Genomic DNA, 20,659 nt, shown 5'->3' on the forward strand with positions numbered 1-20,659 from the left:
GATTTAACGAGATAAAAACATAAACAAATCTATTACATATTTCATTAACTGTCAAGCATAATGATAATTATTTATTTTCCGCACACATAACCATAAGACACACAATAGGCTACTTAGAGGTCATTCTAACAAAGGAAGGTAATTATTTTTTGAGAAGTTAGTAAGTATTTTATTTGGTTGTCATTCTTTCATTTTTTATTTGAATATTTTGTGGCACTATTTGTCAGCCACGCCACGTGTCTCGCATGCTCAATGTCTGTAAATATAAACCGACCTTTATACATTGACGTCTAAAATCTCTTGCCTTACGGGCAATAGGAATGGGGCCAGTACAGCGGTGTGACACCGCTACAAGGTTATTGGTTGATGAGTTCGCATCACGCGCGCGATTGGTCGCAACTAGCTGCGTTAGGCTGCGCGATTGGCTCGAATTGGTGAGTCACACCGGTGAACTAGTACCATTTTTAGTGCCCGTAAGGCCAGTCCATAGATATAATACGTCAATCCCTTTATAATATTTTTCAAACTCTAAGGGCAGGATGACACTGTCATCTCCATATAATTTATAACCTAAAAACGCCCAATCTGGCAAAATTGAATTGAAATGACAGGTGTCATCCTACCCTTCGGTGTTGAAAAATTTTATTTGGTTCCGTAATCTAAGTAAGGAACCAGTAACGTCAAAAAAACAAGTGAAAATTATGTAGTAACGGTTTTTATTAACATAGCATAATATTTATACCTACTAACTACATTTTTTATTAACTAACTATTTATTTAAAACTTTCTTAGGGATACAGGGTGGGAACAATAGGTATATGTACTTACCTATATGTTCCCTTCAGGTAATACATAGGTTAGACATACACATATAGGTTTGCAAATTAAGGCAAAGTTTGTGCATTGTATTGTATTTTTACTTACTTGACATACTACAATTCAGCTTCCTGCAGCCAAGCGTTCAATGAGTCCGTAACGGACCATAATCACTTCTTACTAATCACCTCAGTTAGGGCCACCTAAGAAGTAAGAAGTGATTATGCTGTCCCCCACACTAGCGTCTCCCGAGCGTCAGCGTCTAACTGCGCAGCGACGCCCTGTTCCATAGCGCTGACTAGACACCGACGCTCAAAATACGCTAGTGTGAGGTGGTCCTTAGGGCGTCCGCTAGATGGCGCGCGGGTGCCATTGTAGGTAAAATTCGTCGCACACGTCCGCGCCAGTTAGCGTTGCTCATACCAAAAAGAATAGATAGTATAGAGGGGTCCTGTCATTGTAAATTTTGTAGTCACTGTAAATTTACTGCCATCTATCGACACACGACTAAAACTTAAAATGAAAACGCATAAAGTTATCAAATAATGTATATATATGGATAAATGATTTTATTATTTTTATATCATTTTGATCCATGTTCATTCACTGATATCTATGTATTAAAATTGTTAAATATGAAACGGTGTCGTCACGCTATCTAGCTGAGGATAGGCTAAAGGTGTGTGCGACATCTATTCGAGAATGACTTTTACTTGAATTCCGAGGCACGTTTTTTCCTTAGACTTTATACGTCTTATACGAAGTTATATATGTCTTTGCTCATACTATTTTTCGTTAACCCGCTCACCCGCTCCGTGAAACCGCACCAGCTAGCGGAAGCTCTTAAACGGTAGCTTTATCACCTCTCACAAACGTATTAAACCATATAATTTACATAATTTTCTAAATAAACTATATCTTAGTATCCTGGACGCGAGGTCTAGGTTTCATTGCTGCAGAGATCAATTCCTTGGCCGGCGCCTCTACGCAAAGCCACAAGATGGCCGCCGCAGTGAAAGATAAGAAGATGGAAGCGGAGAGAATCACCATCTGGAACATAATACACAACATTACGTACCTAGGGGACGAAGGGAGGAGATTAAGAATGAAACATAATGACACAATCGCAACAGCAGGCGGCGTAGCACGGTCGCGTTTTTATCCCTTGTCACCATGCCTGTCACGTTCTAACAAGTATGTAAGTGCGAAAGGGACGCGCATAGTGATAGACGATAAAAATGGAACCGTGCTGCGCCCACAGATTAACCAAAACTGTAGGTTATGCATGCTAAATTGTCTATGTTAAATTAGGATCGGTAGATAAAAATCACGAAAATATGTCTAATTTTCATTAAATTACACTTGTTTAACGTCACCTTGCATATAATTATATATATTTAATATATAATATAATATAAAAACTCGAGCTCCCTTAAACTTTTCACACTTATGCCATTTACCGAGTGCCACCCAGTCCATCTACTGGGCCTTACTGAAAACCAGCGTCGCGGAGTGTGCCATATATGGCTCATACCGTGACACCACTAGAAGAGGAAGAAGAAGACGACGTAGGCACGACGCACACGCCAGCCTAAGCTGCCGGTCGCCTTCTCTGCGTCCCCGATGCCAGGCCCCGCTCAAACGGTATCACCAGGCTAGGGGTCGCGGGGTTGGATAACGGCCGGTGGCAATAATGGCAATAGACACACAGCCGTCCACAAAACGACGTGCGATCGACCGCCCCACAAGGTGGGGCGCGACTGGATACAGCCTCTGCAGCCGGAAGGCGGAAGAGGCCGCTCACACCCCCTCATAACGGTGTCGAAGGAAACCCACTGCTGCGTGACACCAAGCAGAGTGAGGATCATTTAGCGCAACTCTTGATATTTGAAATTTTCACAGATGATGTACCTCTGTTGCCGCTATAACAACAAATGAGTGATTCTCAAGAAAGTGGCATCGACAGGTTAAAAATGGGTTTTTGTACTTTTTTTACTTTTAGGAATGATTAGTTTATTCCATAACATTCTGGAATATTCCACAATGATCTGGAATGTTCTCGAATATTCGACAATATTCTAGAATGTTCTTAAATGCTGTGGGATGCTCTCGAATATTTTCGAATGTTCTGGACTGTTTTAGAAATGTCTAGCCTCCACGACCCGAGACGGTTTCGATTGTTCCAGAATATTCCACAACATTCGAAAGTGTTCTGGAATATTCCACAATGATGTAGAATGTTCTGGAATATTCGACAACATTCCAGAATGCTGTGGAATGCTCTCGAATACTCTCAATAGGTCTGGAATGTTCCTTCTGGAACATTCCAGACCTGTCTAGCCTCCGAGACAGCATCGAATGTTCCAGAATATTCCACAATATTCGAAAGTGTTCTGGAATGTTCACAATGATCTAGAATGTTCTCGAATATTCGCCAACATTCCAGGATGTTCTGATGCTGTGGAATGCTCTCGAATACTCTCGAATGTTCTAGAAATATCTAGCCTCCGAGACCCGAGACACCTCACCAGGTACAAATTTTTGTAGGTATATATTTCACGATCTATTCTGAACTTTCCTTCATTAAGTTAAGGTTCAAAATTCAAAAACAAAAACAACTGCTTCTGGGTCTCAGAAGGCAGCAGAAGGCGAAACTTTCAGCCCTTAGGTATATCTGCAAAAGCACACCCTTCAGGTAAGAACGGAAAACTTCTTCATGAACGGGAGATAGAGGGCTACCACCCCATATCGCTTCCTTGATCGTATCGCGACTCATTTCTGAGTTTTAGCGGCACGCACATTGTACACTTTCTTTTATTATATATATTGATAAATATAAGTATTAAATTTAAATAAAAATAATGACTTGGCCTCGATAAACATTGTTTTAGTTTATCTAGATACATTTTTGTTTCATAAGAAAAAGAGCAAATAAAGATACATTCAATTCAAAAACTCGATGACAGGTTTGCCACTATTTTGAGAATCACTCAAATACTAAAAAGAACGGAAGTCTCGGTGCCGGTGGACGAGTCTGACTCGCACTTGTCCAGTTTTGTTCCTTCTTTCTTTCCTTTGTTTATTTCTTACCACAAAGTAGTCAGTGAGATGCACTGGTTGCACGAAGGAGCCAGCGAACGCGCGCAGGAACAGAGTGTGCACTAAAAACGCGCCGTACGACACCCGCCCTGTCCACGTGAAGCCACGCCACTCCACTATGCCACGGTACACCTCTGGAACAAGGCGAAAAAAAAACAGATTTAAAACAGCTTGTAAAACGACCTCCTAAGTTCCTAAGTCTCAGAACTCTCCGAGGCATTTTTGTAGTTATTTTATAAACTTCCTTTGTTCCATTAAGTATAATTCCACTATTGTGGGATCTTTCTAAGAGTCACTCCACACTAGCGTCTCCCGAGCGTCGGCGTCTAGTCAACTTTATGACTGCTGCTTGACGCAGCCTGGGCGCTGCGCAGCACTAAATAAAATATTACCAGTACCTACTCACTTTCTGACTTAAATATTATAAAGATCATTAAGGAGACGACCAGCAGTTGGAACACGGGTTTGTACAGAGCGGCGTAGATCACACGCAGCGCGAGAGGTGCGCGGGCGTCGCCGTAGAAAAGGGCCCCGGAGAGGATCACCAGCGTATCGATGGGGAATATGAGCCATAGAAAGTAGCGGTATTTCTGAAAAATAAGGGTTTTGTGTTTAAAATATAACATAAGGTCAACGTGGGGAAGACATATTAAGATTATTGCTGGGGAGATTTTATGATTTTTCTTGGCTGATACTTATTCACGCTAGACCGGGCCGGGGCCGGGCCGGAGCTTCCAGCGCTTCGTTTTCTATGGAAAGCACCACGTGATCACCGATCAGCTGTCATAGAAAATGACAAGTCAGACGCCTCGGTCCGGGCGCAGCCCGGTCTAGCGTAACGAGTCATCCTTTAATAAATAAAAAAATATAATATAATTAAATGTAAATCTGAAATAAATTTATTTTCAATTTGAATTTAATGCCAAATCGAATCTTACTTTAAAGTGTTCAAAGTCCTTTCCCTCGGTGAGCCAGTGGAACGCCAGCAGGCCTCCTCCCATGCCCAGCGTGTATGAGGCGAGATTTGTGTGTGCTGAGATATACACATGTCTGAATACGTTGTCGGTCTTGTATATACTTTTCACGTTCCTGGGAAGTAAAATGTAAAGTCTTACCTACCTACATTTTATCAAATTTTATTTTATTTTGTCTTAGCTGCCTGATAATTAATGATATTTAATTTTAGTTTAATTTAATATTAAATATATTAAGAACGGGTCACTCACGTATTTTTTGTTACGTTCTTAATATATTTAGTATGTCTGTGTCTCACGGAAGTTTTGGTATTAATTTAATTTAATTTAAAAACCTTAGCTTTAGGATAACGACGCTGCTTGAAGCAGCTACATTTGTTTCTCATTCTGACACACCACAAGACCGTACAACAAGATTACAAAAAAGGACACATAATAACACATAAGTAAAAGCTTACTCTGGCGCTTGCAAGACGATGGCGTCCAGATCCTCAAAGTACGTATGCAGAGCAGGGGTCAGCAGAGACACAACCATCATTACGCCCAGTATGATCTTGCGGGCACGCTGCGTCCGCGCAACTATGCAGAAGACCAGCCCTATAGCGAAGAGCTGCGTGTCAGCTGCCAAGTACCTGAAAGGAAGAACTTTTCATTTCCCATGCTCTGAAAGTGGCTCATTGTATGAAGCGAAGGAATGTGGTAACGTTTACTTGCAAGTTGATGGATGGCTGTGTATCAGATCTATCTGCGATACTGTGAGGTATTGTGATCCGAGTTTCCTATTGTGAATAACTTACGTATTTTATAGTCTGAAGTGTACAGTGATTTGTTTTCGACTGTAAAGGATGACTCACGCTAGACCGGGCCGGGCCCGGGCCGAGGCGTCTGACATGTCATTTTCTATGACGGCTGATCGGTGATCACGTGGTGCTTTCCATAGAAATCAAAGCGCCGGAAATTCCGGCCCGGTCTAGCGTAAGTATAACCTTTCATGCTGTATAAGTGTATATAATGTTTTCAAATAAAATAAAATCAAGAAATAGCTCCTCACCAGGTCTGCGGCATACATTGGTTGTTATCATAGATGTAGTTATTGATGTACAGCAGATGAGTCCACCAGTACTGCCGGCAGGCGTCGCTCTCTATGGTCACCACCTGGTTCCACAGAGGACCTGTTCCCAGGCGCCTCATCACGGTCGCGACCAGACCCAGGATGAGAGCATACGCTGGAGTCAACCTGGAATCAGCCGATAAACGAGATAATAAATAAGTTTGTCTGGAGGAGATCGTTCTTTAGCAATAAGACCGCCTGTTAGCTACCATAGTTTAATTTATAAGCTTATAATTTGTATGTACTCGTACCTACTGTATCTTTTGTTATTGGTGAGTATTAGAAAACTATATATTTGAATAAAGAATTTTTGCATTTTATTGGTATTTGAAGGGAAAACGACGACAGATTACGATACAATCTGAAGAATCTGATAAATTAGGTTCATACTTTGATTTGACCAAGACATAATGATGGCACCTCCAACTCAATAAAAATAAGCCTACCTAATGATCGCAAACTGCCTTCCTGTGAGCCAAACTGATACAATCTGAAGTCACCTAATATCAGCCATTGCATGATTACACTTTTAGGTACGCCTTTGAGAAACTTCATAAAGTCAACGTGAGGATTCTGAGTGTAATATATATAGTTCGAAGTTCAACGCCAGCAGATATGACCTCTACCTGTCCATCTTCACTAATCCATCCTAACCTCACCTCAGCCATCGTAAGACCATTCCTCTGGGTAACTCCAACCAGCTGACGCGATGCTTCTCAGCGTGAAGTTCGAAGTTGAACGCCAGTAAGAAGCCGGACATTACGAAGAACGTGGACACCACTAGATTGCCGTTGTACAGGATCTGCTTCGACGGATCGTCTCCTGCCTGGAATGGTACGAGTATTATGATTTTTTATTCATTAGGGTTCCATACCTCAGAAGGAAATACCGGAACAAACCTTAATAAATTCTATTAAAATAAATTTATTTAAGACCAACAAAGGATCAATCTCGTTAGTGACACATTTTAATCTTAACTGTAATTTGAAGAACAACATTAAAAAAACTGCAATTTTGCGTTAGTGCCCTCTTAGGAGGCAAATAAACAGACAGACTAGCATGGTAAAAGTTTTAGCGTAAAATCATAAAAGATTTTGTTGAATACTGTAACCCTACAAGAAACTAAATATAAACAAGAAAGAACTAAATATAAGACCGGCTAGCATGAGTTGCGTTCTCACGCGACCATACCTCCTGCGCGACTTCAGTATGGACTCGCGCGAGAACGCAACTGATGCTAGGCGGTCAGAAATGAACTTACCCTTTCTATATAGAGTGTATTCTTGACAAACGTATAGTTCATCATGAAGGTGACGTGACTGAAGAGCACGCACGCTACGGTCATTGTTCTGAAAATATAAAAACCGGTCAAGTGGGAGTTTTCCTCTCGCGCATTTTTGACCAGAAGGTACTAGTTATTTGTATTACAAGGGGGCAAAGTTGTTTAACCTCTCGTGCTAATATTGATACCCGAGCTAGCGAAATATTCCAAAATTGAAATCGTTCGAAAAGTGAAATCTTGAGCGTTGCAAGGTTTTCAAGGCACGAGGGTTAAACAAATTTTGCCACCGTGTGAAACACAAAGTTTTTCAGCACACCAATTAGGTATATATATACCTCGCTTATAAAATTTCACTTACCCCCAAGTAACACAATGTACCATTGCCCCCCACATGTGAATAAAATGCAACTTTCTCATCAGTTTTTAAACAATCAAGAGAGTCTTTATCAGCTGGTGTGGTGAAAAAATATTTTCCATAATATCAATGGCCCTGGATGGGAGGGAAATGGGGACCGTCTAACCTAAGTCCGTTGAATAACTTGAAGCGCCGAAGCCTTGGCTCTGGCCCGACGCCGCTCGGTGCCACCAGCTTTCCCCAATTTCGCAGTAGGGAAAACGACATTAAGTATGGATTACCTGAAAACATTGCAGTTTTTATACCACATTAAGTTACATTACATTAAGAGGAAAATACCTCTGTATGGGCTTGGGCACTGTGAAAGTCATCTCGCTTTGTGTGGTAGGGCACAGCACAGCGGATGTCATTCCAGATCTAGAGCGGAGCCCAACTGGGAAAGTACCTCCACCTTACAGAAAACCCTACTCATAGTGTTGTGTTGTGTTCCTGCCGGTGAGTAAGGTTGCCAGAGCTCAACGAGGGTGCGGAGTGTTAGGGTCGGCAATGCTCATATAACTCCTCTGGAGTTGCATGCGTATTGCGTACACAGGTTACGGAGGCTGCTTCAATCAAGCGGGCCGTATGCTTTTTTGCCACCGACGTAGTATATAAAATATTAAGGAGAGCTTGGATAACTGGACTGGACTTGTTCTGTTCTGATTTTCCAATGAAATAAAGTTACTCGCAGAACATTATGATTATGACAAACGCGCACATACAAGACCTACCGCGAACCACGTTCGACGTGTTGCCTCTCTGTCGCACTTGTAAATTCGTACGTAAGTGTGACAGGGAGGCAACACGTCGAACGTGGTTCGCGGTAGGCCCTCAGAATTTAATTCTGAAACAACTTAAGCAACTCCCACAGAAATTTCAGGGAAAAAAATAATTGTGAACATGTTTATAAAGAACTGTTTGTCTCTTAAATAAATAAAATAAATGTAAACATACCTTTGGTATCCGGTTTCTTAAAGACATCATAGAAAGTCCCCAATGAATTCAGCATAATTAATACCAAAAGCACCCCAACCACGGTATAGTCACTAACATCGTAAGTGACCGTGTCTGCTTCCCTTTGACACTCTTTTATAGTATGCACTCTCGCTTGTAACTTATAATCCTTCCATATTGTGGTGTTGAGGCAGGTTTCCAAGATGGCCGACACGTCATCCTCATTTTTGATGTCTCGGTGACCGATGTATGATTTACATGTGTGTGTGAGGCATACGGCTTTGTGCAATTGTGTGTGATTGTAGTGTTTATTTGTTACTTCTGAATAACCCTGGAAACAATGGTGTGATATATTATAGGTAACTTCTTAACGTTCATTGTCGATTTACCCCAAAAGATCACTATTTAAAGCCTGCTCACACCGGGTGTACGTTGTATCATATACAGATGCTTAATATGAGAGACGTCACACCGTTTGCTTGACGTGTTGTGTTTCAAAAGGTCACAAGTTCGAATCAGAAAGTAGTGAATATTTCCTTTTATTTTGTAGGGTTCCGTACCCAAAGGGTAAAACGGGACCCTATTACTAAGACTCCGCTGTCCGTCCGTCCGTCTGTCACCAGGCTGTATCTCACGAACCGTGATAACTAGACAGTTAAAATTTTCACAGATGATGTATTTCTGTTGCCGCTATAACAACAAATACTAAAAAGTACGGAACCCTCGGTGGGCGAGTCCGACTCGCACTTGTTTGTTTCTTTTATATATATTTACTAATATAAAATTATGAATATTCACTATAGTTAAAAAATTTTGGGGTCGCTTGCAGACATATCTGCTCATTAAAAGGTTAGTTTAATAAACAACGTCTCCGAATCATTGGGTCAAGATCAAGTTGCTGACATTGGTTTTAATTCGCAAGCATTTTTCTCTTAGCCAAAATTAACTAATAGATAGTTGTTAGTCAGGTTGTGTTATGTAAAACTGTTTTAGTCTTCAAGGGCAAGGCCTTCATTAATTTTGCTGATGGTCTTATGAAGAGCTGGTGGCCTAGCGGTATGAGCGTGCGACTTTCAATCTGAATGGTCACGGGTTCAAACCCCGGCTCGTACCAATGAGTTTTTCAGAACTTATGTACTCGTACCTACGAAATATCATTTGATATTTACCAGTTGCTTTTCGGTGAAGGAAAACATCGTGAGTAAACCGGACTAATCCCAATAAGGCCTGGTTTCCCCTCTGGGTTGGAAGGCCAGATGGCAGTCGCTTTGATTGGTTTGATTTCGCAGATGGGTTTAGTTTGGAGTTGCAGGCGTTCATAGGCTACGGAGACTGCTTACCATCAGGCGGCCCGTATGCTTGTTTGACACCGACGTAAAAAAAAACCTTCCAATTTTGATGCCTTTATAGCAAAATGTGCAATACATACATGGATCATCTTCATGAGCTCAGACTCCTGGTCAGAGAACAGCTCCAGGTCCACAATGCAGTATGTCCCTCCTGGCTCCGACATGCAGTCCTGGTACTCGTCCATCGTGAACAGGGGGGGCATTTTTCTGTACTCCGTATCTGTGATCAATCCATTGGTTGCATTAGCTGTGGAAAAGTCTAACCTCCTGAGACTCAAAAACAATTGTTTCGTTTTTTAGGGTTCAAAGGGTAAAAACGGGACTCTATTACTAAGACTCCGCTGTCCGTCTGTCCGTCTGTCTGTCACCAGGCTGTATCTCATGAACCGTAAAAAATTTCACAGATCATGTATTTCTGTTGCCGCTATAATAACAAATACTAAAAACAGAATATAATAAATATTTAAGTGGGGCTCCCATACTGTAACTCTCTCCACCCTTAAACCTTATAAATTAAATATATAAATACATAATTCCCTAATTATTCTAATAATTGGCCACGTGATCGTCTAGTCTAGTAGTTAGGACCCCTCTGAAGTGAACCGAGATACCCTAGATTCTTTAATGAGTAACAACTATATTTTGGACTCCAATTTTACTTTATTTTACCTAGATTATAAGCAAATGATTATGGTACTGAAGATATGTTTTATTATGTTATTAAAGAATAATTTAATGATTATTTTAATTGAGTCACAGACACAGAATATTCAACGAATCTCTAGGAGAGGTATAAATGTTATTGATGAAATATTCAAATATAATATGAATTTAAAAATGTTTTTGGTAAAATCCTGCTACGCCTATTAAGCTCCCGGGGTACTATAGAGGCAGCACTCCTGAGGTAAGCTCATTTACTCCCTAGCATTTTAAGGATAATTATATTTAACTATCATCTTCTAAACGACTACCACCTCTATATTTCGATGCAGGTCTGGGAGCTCTTAGTCCGATAACCACATCAATCGGAGCACCTACCCTACCTCTTTAGCCAGACGGGCTATGACCAACGCTCCGGAACCTATGCGTACCTAGATGACGACGAAGAGAAGCGCCAAGTATTCATCAGTCATCGAATTTACTTATCTTTTTTATATTCAAAAGCTAGGGATGCTAATCCCTTAATCCCTTTCCCCAGAGCTGATAATCTAGACAGAATTCCTAGTTCTCTAAATGTATAAACGAAGTACCGAGTTTATCTGTTAACTATTCATGTTTTATGAGACTGAAATATCAAAATGAGCATTATTTCACTCAAAATTCCCAATGGACTACTCTTGTCTGCCAAAGGGGTCCCTAAAACAGAACCAATCTTCGATCCTTCCATCTCAGACTAGCCTGCACTCCTAAACCCAGCTTGACATTTAAGTATTGTTTATGAAATACCATGAAAAATAGGTTGAACTACTCAGTACCTCGTCCCTACACCAGAAAACCAGAAATAGAAATAAAGTTTCATAAAACCGTTAATGATCCCCATATAAATTAGAAAATAAGAAGATAGTAAGAACCTTTACCTTTTAACCACTCGTATTTTAGGATAAAGATACCATATTTTTAAACCCTTAAAGAGAAATATATATCAACCATATCAATTTCACTGACCAGAACTAAAAAGAACCCTAATAAACAACAAAATGAGTGTGTGATTCTACCCTAACCCTACCCATTGTCCCTGATCTAGTACATTCAAAGCATAGTTCGTTCTTACCATCGACCTAATGCTTTGTAATATACGCAAGTGCGGTCCCTACGAGAAGCTGTAACGTTCGGCAGGCGAAACCGAGAAGGCAACCTACAGGCCAGTGTATTTGACTCCCTCCTTATCGCCCGCGGGCATGGTGGATAAGAATAAGTCGCCCTATTCCGTGTATATAAGTAGATCAGTACCCTAGCACACACACGCACCAATCACGAGGGAAACTCTGCCGCAACAAAGACTAAGTGTAATATCAGTCACGACAGAAGTCTGTCCCCGCAACCAGCACTAGTATGAACCGGAGCACCGAAATATATAAATATATTTAACAGGAGACCTAGTCTCAATTACTGTCGACTTCAGTGGGCAGGATTTACACCCAATGACGCGCACGTGACGTCCCCACATCCATCTAAACAGGGGGCCTTGAGACTAGTGAGATAATTCGTCTCTTATGTTGATATAAAAGAGACGCCGAGTCCTCTCAAACTCGGAACAAAAGACTCCCAACCATCCAATCCTTTGGCACCGTTAGGTGGATTGAATGCTTAGCAGGACAAACTGTCAGTCCAAACAATGATCTGGTTTTAAAATAGCAAAATTACCCCATAAAAAAAACACTAAGATCTCACAATATCAATTAACTATAAACAAAGTGAAATTCCCTTAAACACTGTTATCTATATTTAACGTTACGAGAATTTCTTCCCGCAAAATCAAACAGAGACACAATCCCAAGCCCCGGCTATGCAATGCAACGACATTGTCCCTGCATAACATGACGGCACTTAGAACACACAATGTAGAAAACTTCACAAAACTAACTCCCCATACATGGCAGTAAAGAATCTCTACCAAAATCCAAGTCTAGCGTTACGACGACATAGTCCCCGTAAAACCAAACAAAGACACAAATTCCAAGTTTAAATTTACCAGGATAATTCCAAGTAAAAACAAACACATAGAAAAAGTAGCAGAGAAACTTCACCTACCAGTATTACGTTACGCCCGAAAACCAGTGTCACTGTTAGTCCGTTGGTTGAAGAATGAATCCGCGACCCCTCCTTTCAGCCCTTTTATATGATTTTCTGCTAACTCAGACACGCTAGTTCAGACAGAACACCTGTGTCGCACCTGCCTACTTCAGACATTTCTTCCAAGAATTATGTCTGAAGTACAAGCGCACCTGCACTCTACCCCTAGTTCAGACACATTCACCTTGGAAATCATTCCTACTTTCAATGAATTATCTACAAAAATTAACCTTACATCTTTTATTTAAGACTTATTTTGGCCCGACGAAGTAGTTCAGACACGCTCTGTAACCCAGACATTTGATATTTCAGAACCAAATGTCGTAACGACACATTCTCTATCTAGTCCTTGCGCCTCATACTTAAGATTTACTTTTGATTGATGCCACATCTTACTCAGCCATCTATGAATTTCTTACGCAACTACTTGAACGTTAGGTGACTTGTTGATATTGCTTCAACGTCAATACGTAACTTGTTATGTACTTAATTCCCTTCGCGGTGTACAGATGGCGTTGTTTTCAAACGTTTTAACTTTGATATTTATATTGGAATATGAATAAAGACTAATTCATTTTCATGATAAAGGCGTTTTACTACTTAAATGTTTTATATTTATAGATAGGGCCTACGGCTAGTTACATCCACCCCCAATAGATTTCAGTTTTTATAATGGATCACAAGAATGAGCTATGGAAAACTTAAATCTATTTCTAGACTTGTCGGTGTTTTCCCTCCCTAATTAAACGTGTAGTGTGTATTCCATTACTAAATGACTGTTAGTGACTCAGCTCTGAAATAAGTTCATCAGAATTCCGTCAATGAATCATGACAACTTTTTCCCCAGTAACCTCGCTCCACCAAAGATATTAGGTTGTGAATCTAATAGGCTACTACTTAACCCGTTCTTGCCAGCTTAACCCGGTGCATCGAGTATTACTCTTGTCTCTACCCTTTGCGCCGCACACTTCCGTAGAAGAGCATAAGATGAGACAGCAAAAACTCCCCAAGCGAAACGAAGAGACCTTTAATTTTTATAAGTACGAAGCTTTCAAGTTCCACTGCCAAAATTCAAACCAAATTTCATTGCCTTATCACCCTCAGCCACGTTTTCTTGGTGCGTGTCTCATATTTGAATAAAATATACCGACCTTTAAGTTTATTTGGGTGTGTATTTTTTTTATATGGATACAAACTTAAAATTGACACAGGTAAGTACCTCAATATGGTACGATAGAGATTGTTTGAACCAAAAATCATTTAACTAAATAAAACAAAATATTTGCTAATTATTATGCCTCATATTAAAGAGAGCAACACATAATTGTATTTAATTAATCTCTTGTAAGAGCCTCGTCCGTTCTGAACGCTCCCAGCCCATAAAATATGTCGAGTGTCAGATATATCTCATCCAAAATGTGTGTGTGGTTTTGGATTAGTTCGCATACCTTGTAGAGTCATTAGCCACAAAAATCCAGCCCATAAAAGGGTTAATCCAATGGATTTTAACCTACTGATAAGATTTTTCTAGCTAATTGCATTTCCCATCCCCTCCCCTGTTCCCCCTGCAAATACCGACAAATCCAGTCTGATTACGCTCTAGCCTTTGTCTATCTGCATCAATCCATTCTTTCTAAAAAAAATATTCATTCGTTCACTTAGCATCCATCATCTCATGTACATCCCTCACATACAATCCTCTCAAACTCATACCCATAAGCACTCCATTCACACACACAGATTCATTCCTCCTCAATTACGCTTTCACTCGATTAATACAGACAGCCAACGCCCCGAATAGCAATCAAAATTGAAAAAAAATGTTATATTTAAAATTACATATTCAAATGCATAAAAAAAATTCGCTCAACCTGTCCTAACCCAAGACTAGCCCATTATTTTTATTTTATATGCTTTTTTTTTTAATCCCCTTCCATTCTTTTTATAATACTCGAAAATACTTTAATTAAGTAAATATTAAAATCAATTTACACGTACAAAAAAAACGCACTCATAAGATTTTATAATGACGCTTCATGATTAATTTTCCCGCCTTTCACTCATTAATGTCGTTCAGAACGCAACTTCGACAACATACTATGCTATAAACCAACGCAGAAATATACAGACTATGAAGAATCAATCCCGAAACGCGTTAAACCATTCCGCTGTTAACCCCAGGTAGTCCACGCGGCTGTTTGTAATGTCTAACTATCGCTCTACTAAGAGTCCGTAACTGTACATTGTATGGCTGATAAACAACTCTGATCTCACTACCCCAACACCAGGCAAAGCCACTTATAAGAAAACTAGCCTAAGGCTGTAATGTGATTCATAAATTTAAAACCATAAATATTGACTCTACTTGTACGTTGCCTCTATATGATTAGCCTATTGACCAGCCAAAATATTTCAAAACATACTTACAGAGAGAAAAAATATATATATATATATATAAGTATATACCATTTATAATATTGATGATGATGATGATTAATCATGAATATTAACAACCTACCATATATGTTGCTAATCATACTCAAATAACGATTTGTTTTATACAGCTTAACCATTTCATGCATTTTTTTCCTAAAGGTCATTGACATGTCACATTTACATTGCTCCCAATGTTCATATAAATATGCACACACAACTTAACAACTATAATGTCCAAAATAAATAAAAAAATCAAGTATTTATGCATGTTTAACAGGGTTTTGAAATAGCCAAATAAGTATGCACATCAAAAGAAAACTCTTCAACACATGCATTCTACCAATCTTCACATATGGCTGCCAGATGCAGGCACTCACCAAAGCACAATGTAAAAAGTTAAGCATAACTCAGAGAGCCATGGAAAGAAGCATCTTAAAGAAAAGAAGAATAGACAAAATAAGTAGAGTCAGACCAAGAATAGTCCGCAGCGGATCCGACTCTAGCAAGAATTTAAGAGACAAAACAGGGTTTAGGTACTGATGTTATACTCAAAACAAAACAACTGAAATGGAAGTGGGCTGGACATACTATTAGAGGAGGAGATAAATGAAGCAAAATTGTAACACTCTGACACCCTAGAGGGCATAAAAGAAACAGAGGCAGGCAATTCAAAAGATGGTCCCATGAAATCCAAGACATGGCTAGAAGGACATAAACAAAAACATGGACCAGATTAGTTCATAATAAGGAAGAGCGGAGAAGATTGGGAGAGGCCTTTGCCCAAAGGCACACAGAAGCGGTTACCGTAGAATGTAGATTAAGGAAGACTGTAGATACAGTATAAAAAAAAATGTATTCTGAAATTAGGCTATAAATAAATAAAATAACAGGGTTTTGAAAACTACAACAGTTTTTACACAAAACATACCCTCAATTACTCATTTGATTTTGAGTACCCCTTAGTAGAATACAACAAAACCTTAAGAGTTTGAAAAGTATAAAGCTAAGATTTAAATAGTAAAGAAAAAAAAAATATTTTAGAATATTTTTGAACATCTCCTCTTGGCTGGCATCTCCATTTCTAAAACTGTGTCTTGAAATTCTATGCAGTCTTTAAGGCATTTTTTCAACAAAAAATCCAGTGATTGTTGTTACTTTATCATACTAGCGGCTAGGAGACTGACTACATGATCCTACTTGCCTCCATCTTGTCTACAACTTGTTGAAATTATCCTGTTGTCAGCGACCAATGTGACTAAAGTAGTCAAAACTTTCTGAAGTTTCATAAAACACACACACACACACACTTGAACTTACTCAATTTGAATGTAGTTAGTTCAGGTTCTCACTTCACTTAAACAATTATAACACCTCTATTTATACTATAAAACAAACACCGTTTAACTTGACTTATTTAAAAAGAAATCCGAACCGTAATACTATTTTAGACGTCTAGGTACATTAAATAATACATTGATTTCATTACCCTTGCATTTATTTTGACAGCTGTTCTTAGCTATAATACAAGGGTTAGGTAGGTAATATATTTTAGAAAAAAGCAGGCAAAAGAACAAAAGAAAAGAATACATACTGAGTTTCCTGAAGTTCCATGAGAAATTGTCCAGTATCACCTGCACCTAGAAGATCCCTTTGTCTCCGTCCTTGACCCGTGCAATCACCTGTCCATCTTGAATTCAAAAATACTTGCAAAGAGGACGAGTTCTTTGAATGTTTTATAAATCTGCCATTGTAGTAATATGTCGTTGTGTAAGCGATTATCCAAAGTACACCTTGCTTTCTTCTTCTCCGTCTATATCTCGAGCCTTTATTGAAGCAACTGCACATTATTCGTCGTATTTACTGTCGCACAGGGAAACCGTTATTCGGCCAAGTGCACGCCGAAATGCAATTTGGTGGGTTCCAGTCTGGTAAGGTTTTACTAAGGTACTGCCTGGTCCAGCAGTTGCTTGAACGCGTCAGCCAGCTGTAGCACGTCTTTGTTGTCATTTTCAGCAATGCCACAGATTTTCACGTAGTTGTAATCATGTAAACAATCTTGCTCAAGTTTCATCACTTTGAAAGTCGAGTTAACTTACAAAATTCATTAAAACTAGTACATCTTGTCACTCGCGCACATCAATAATCATAAATTATACTAATTTTAACGTAATTTAAATCAAATAACACTACACTTTCTCACAAAACAACAATTTATCCGTAAAAACACGCTTTGTTTATTTTGCAAATCAAAATATTATACTGAACCACAGAATAAGTAATAGTATGAACTGTCAAAAAATGTCAGAATTGAAACTATAGGCGGTCAACCCCGTTCGCCAACAGAAAAACGCGCGAAATTCAAAATTTCTATGGAACGATGACTCATCGCGCCTACATTTTCCAAAGCCGCATGATATCGACAGTGTAGACTCGCCATTTTGCATAGATAATATATTTTTCTAAGGGTGCGCGTGCGCCCGTGAGTATAATGTGACGAAATCAAAAACACGCTTTAATATCCCTGGCAACATGGTGTGCGTGCGCCCGGGAGTATAATGTGACGAAATCAAAAACACGCTTTTATATCCCCGGCAACACACAAAACACAACCCACGCAATTTGGTCGGTTACTGTTTGCTTATAAGTAAGTTTCCAATAGATGGCGTAAGTAATTAATTTTGAATAAGGAAATATTTTATTATTCAAGTGTTTAATTTGCACATCATATCAATTTAATGATAAAGACGCATCTATACAATGACAAAAAATTAATTATCAATTTAATAGCTTCAAACCACAAGCTATTCGTGACTGAATCGGAACGCTGCTTAAGTGATTTGTCTATGGCAACTCCCGCGACTGTCAAGCTGTCAGTGTCAATCGGCTGTTGTATTTTATTCTTGTAACGACATTCATTTTCTTTATAATGATTGTTTGTGATGATAAATATTATTCAAAGTTACCTCAGTTACCGGTATCACACTATTCAAATACCCATACATCCAACAACCACTAAGAACCAAACTCTATTTACGCTGTGACGTTGTTTCGTGGATGATTGTGACAACAAAATTACCCAGACGGACCAAATTTGAAAACCTGAATGCAAAGATTGCCTCTGAGAGCGTTCTTATGATTTTCATAATATTATAACGTATCGCAGAATATGTAGCAACCAAATGATGTGGGAATTCAGAAACATTACATGGCCAATGTTCGCCCTGGAATCTTGTACTTTTCTCGTCAAATGATGGGTGAATCTAGTGCTTTTAACTACGATCCAGTGTACAAAGGATGTGTAAATGAATCTAGCTGTCGATAATGCGCATGAAATGGCTTAAATGTGGAAACTTCCTCAAAACAAGGTAAGGTTTTGTACCTTCATTCAACAGCTAAAAGAGTTAAAGGCTGTTAAACTTACTAGAATATCAGCAAACGGAAAGTAATTGATTTTAAATTGATCTATCTATCAATATCTAATTTATTGTGTCGTCTTATTTCTACTCTATGTTCAGCAACAAACACATTTCTTTTTGAAAACTGAAAGCAACCAAAGTTAAGATCAGTGTATAAAAATGACATGTTGGTGGTTGGTGTGTCTATCTGATCTAGTATTAGTGTTTCACTACACTCTTTCTATTGCAATAAGATTTACAAACTATATTTGGTCTTTCAGCAAACTGACAACTCTAAAGAGTGAACAATGGTATGCACAAATCATCACTGAGAAGGAATTGAAATTACACTTTGGAGACTCCTTTGCTATTTTTGATGAATCCAAACAACTGTAAAACGTAAGTATGATATTTCTGCTATTAGACATTTACTCTCTGGTTCAATCTTACTGTATTGGGAATTTTATAAATGTTGCCGTTCTAAAACGCTAAATAGAAAAGACTCTATTTTTCCTGAACTACAAATTTCCTAAATTTGGAAGTGCAATATATTATAAAAACCATAATTATTTGATAATGTCAGCTAAAAATAAACAAGACTTCTAGCATGTTAATGAAAATTTGTTAATAATTATGTATTTTCTCTAAAAAGGATCCTGCAGTTGTTCGATAAATTAGATAAAACATGTGGGCCTAAACCCACTTTGCCATAATTATTCCTTTTATTGCAATAAATCTTACACTATATGTTTTAATTTCCAGCAAACAAAAATGATTGCCGGTAGCCGCCAGTGAAACTTTAAGTAGAGTGCTGCAAATTCACATTGTTTATTACCTTCATGGGATTTTTCAAGTTTTTTGACAATCTCCAAGTAAGTATAACACTCATGCTACTAGAAAGCAATTGTAGACTTATATGTATCTAGAAAAATAACTTAGAAAATTGGTCAGCATTCTCAAACATTCAAACTGATTTTTTTTCTCATCTTAACTATGATTTTAGGTTTTCTTATATATACTCTACTTTAGCTAACTATAACACTTTATCAATTCCAGGTTTCCCGGAGGACTGGCATCACCTCGCAGTGATAATTTACCTGCCTTCAACATACATCTACAGACTGTCTCCAGTCATGACAGGTATTTTATTTCATTACATAAATACAAAATTCATTATAAATTAAAAAACACTCATGATTTGTGGCTGACTCAAATATTTCAAAAGCCTGAGCGGAGAGTTCCCAATGGAAGAGCGGAGATGAAACCCTTCTTTAGCCTTACCAAAAAGAATAGATAGTATAGAGGGGTCCTGTCATTGTAAATTTTGTAGTCACTGCAAATTCACTGCCATCTACCGACACACGACCAAAACTCAAAATGAAAACGTATAAAGTTATCAAAAAATGTATATATATGGATAAATAATTTTATTATTTTTATATCATTTTGATCCATGTTCATTCACTGATATCTATGTGTTAAAATTGTTAAATATGAAACGGTGTCGTCACGCCATCTAGCCGACCATAGGCCAAAGGCGTGTGCGGCATCTATTCGAGAATGACTTTTACTTGAATTCCGAGGCACGCTTTTTCCCTAGACTTTATTCGTCTTATACGAAGTTACATATGTCTTTGGCCTTACATATCCTATTCTAATTATTTTAACTTAAATGAACTTAATCTAGCTTATTTAAGACCTAGCTTATGGAAATATGTCCCGTAAGACAAAGATTCTCAAACTTTTTTGGATTTTGAAAAAATTAGTCCTGCCTACTTTTACATGAATCCTAATACTTCCATTGGATGTGCTTAAATATATTTTTATGTTGTATCGAAAATAATAACGCACCCCCGCAAATGAATGATTTTAAAAAACATTTTGATTTATTGCCCAACTGAAACTGACTCTAAGGAGAAGAAAATCTAAAGCTACTTATTGTACTCTATTTCAACTGAACCTACTAATACTTGTCCATTTTATTTCAGATGACCATGGGCTCTACCACTACAGATACTTTGAAGACTCCTGTATGATGGCCGTATATCAAGAATTT

The 20,659-nt window shown here is 38.6% G+C and overlaps 1 protein-coding gene across 1 annotated transcript; it reads right to left on the minus strand.

Annotated features, from left to right (window-relative positions):
• Window positions 1-1,686: 1,686 nt before the first annotated feature.
• LOC134798137 (nose resistant to fluoxetine protein 6-like) lies at window positions 1,687-17,279 on the minus strand. The gene is made up of 13 exons (XM_063770474.1): window positions 17,149-17,279; window positions 10,060-10,252; window positions 8,631-8,961; window positions 7,804-7,918; window positions 7,262-7,349; window positions 6,660-6,826; window positions 5,941-6,126; window positions 5,347-5,521; window positions 5,263-5,276; window positions 4,854-5,004; window positions 4,322-4,505; window positions 3,907-4,049; window positions 1,687-1,866 (listed from the first exon to the last, which is right to left on the minus strand). Exons 1-13 carry the CDS (start codon window positions 17,277-17,279, stop codon window positions 1,729-1,731), a joined length of 2,016 nt encoding a protein of 671 aa, XP_063626544.1. The 3' UTR covers window positions 1,687-1,728.
• Window positions 17,280-20,659: the final 3,380 nt, after the last annotated feature.

The sequence above is a fragment of the Cydia splendana genome, chromosome 16 (genome assembly GCF_910591565.1).
Source record: "Cydia splendana chromosome 16, ilCydSple1.2, whole genome shotgun sequence".
Taxonomy (NCBI): Eukaryota; Metazoa; Arthropoda; class Insecta; order Lepidoptera; family Tortricidae; genus Cydia; species Cydia splendana.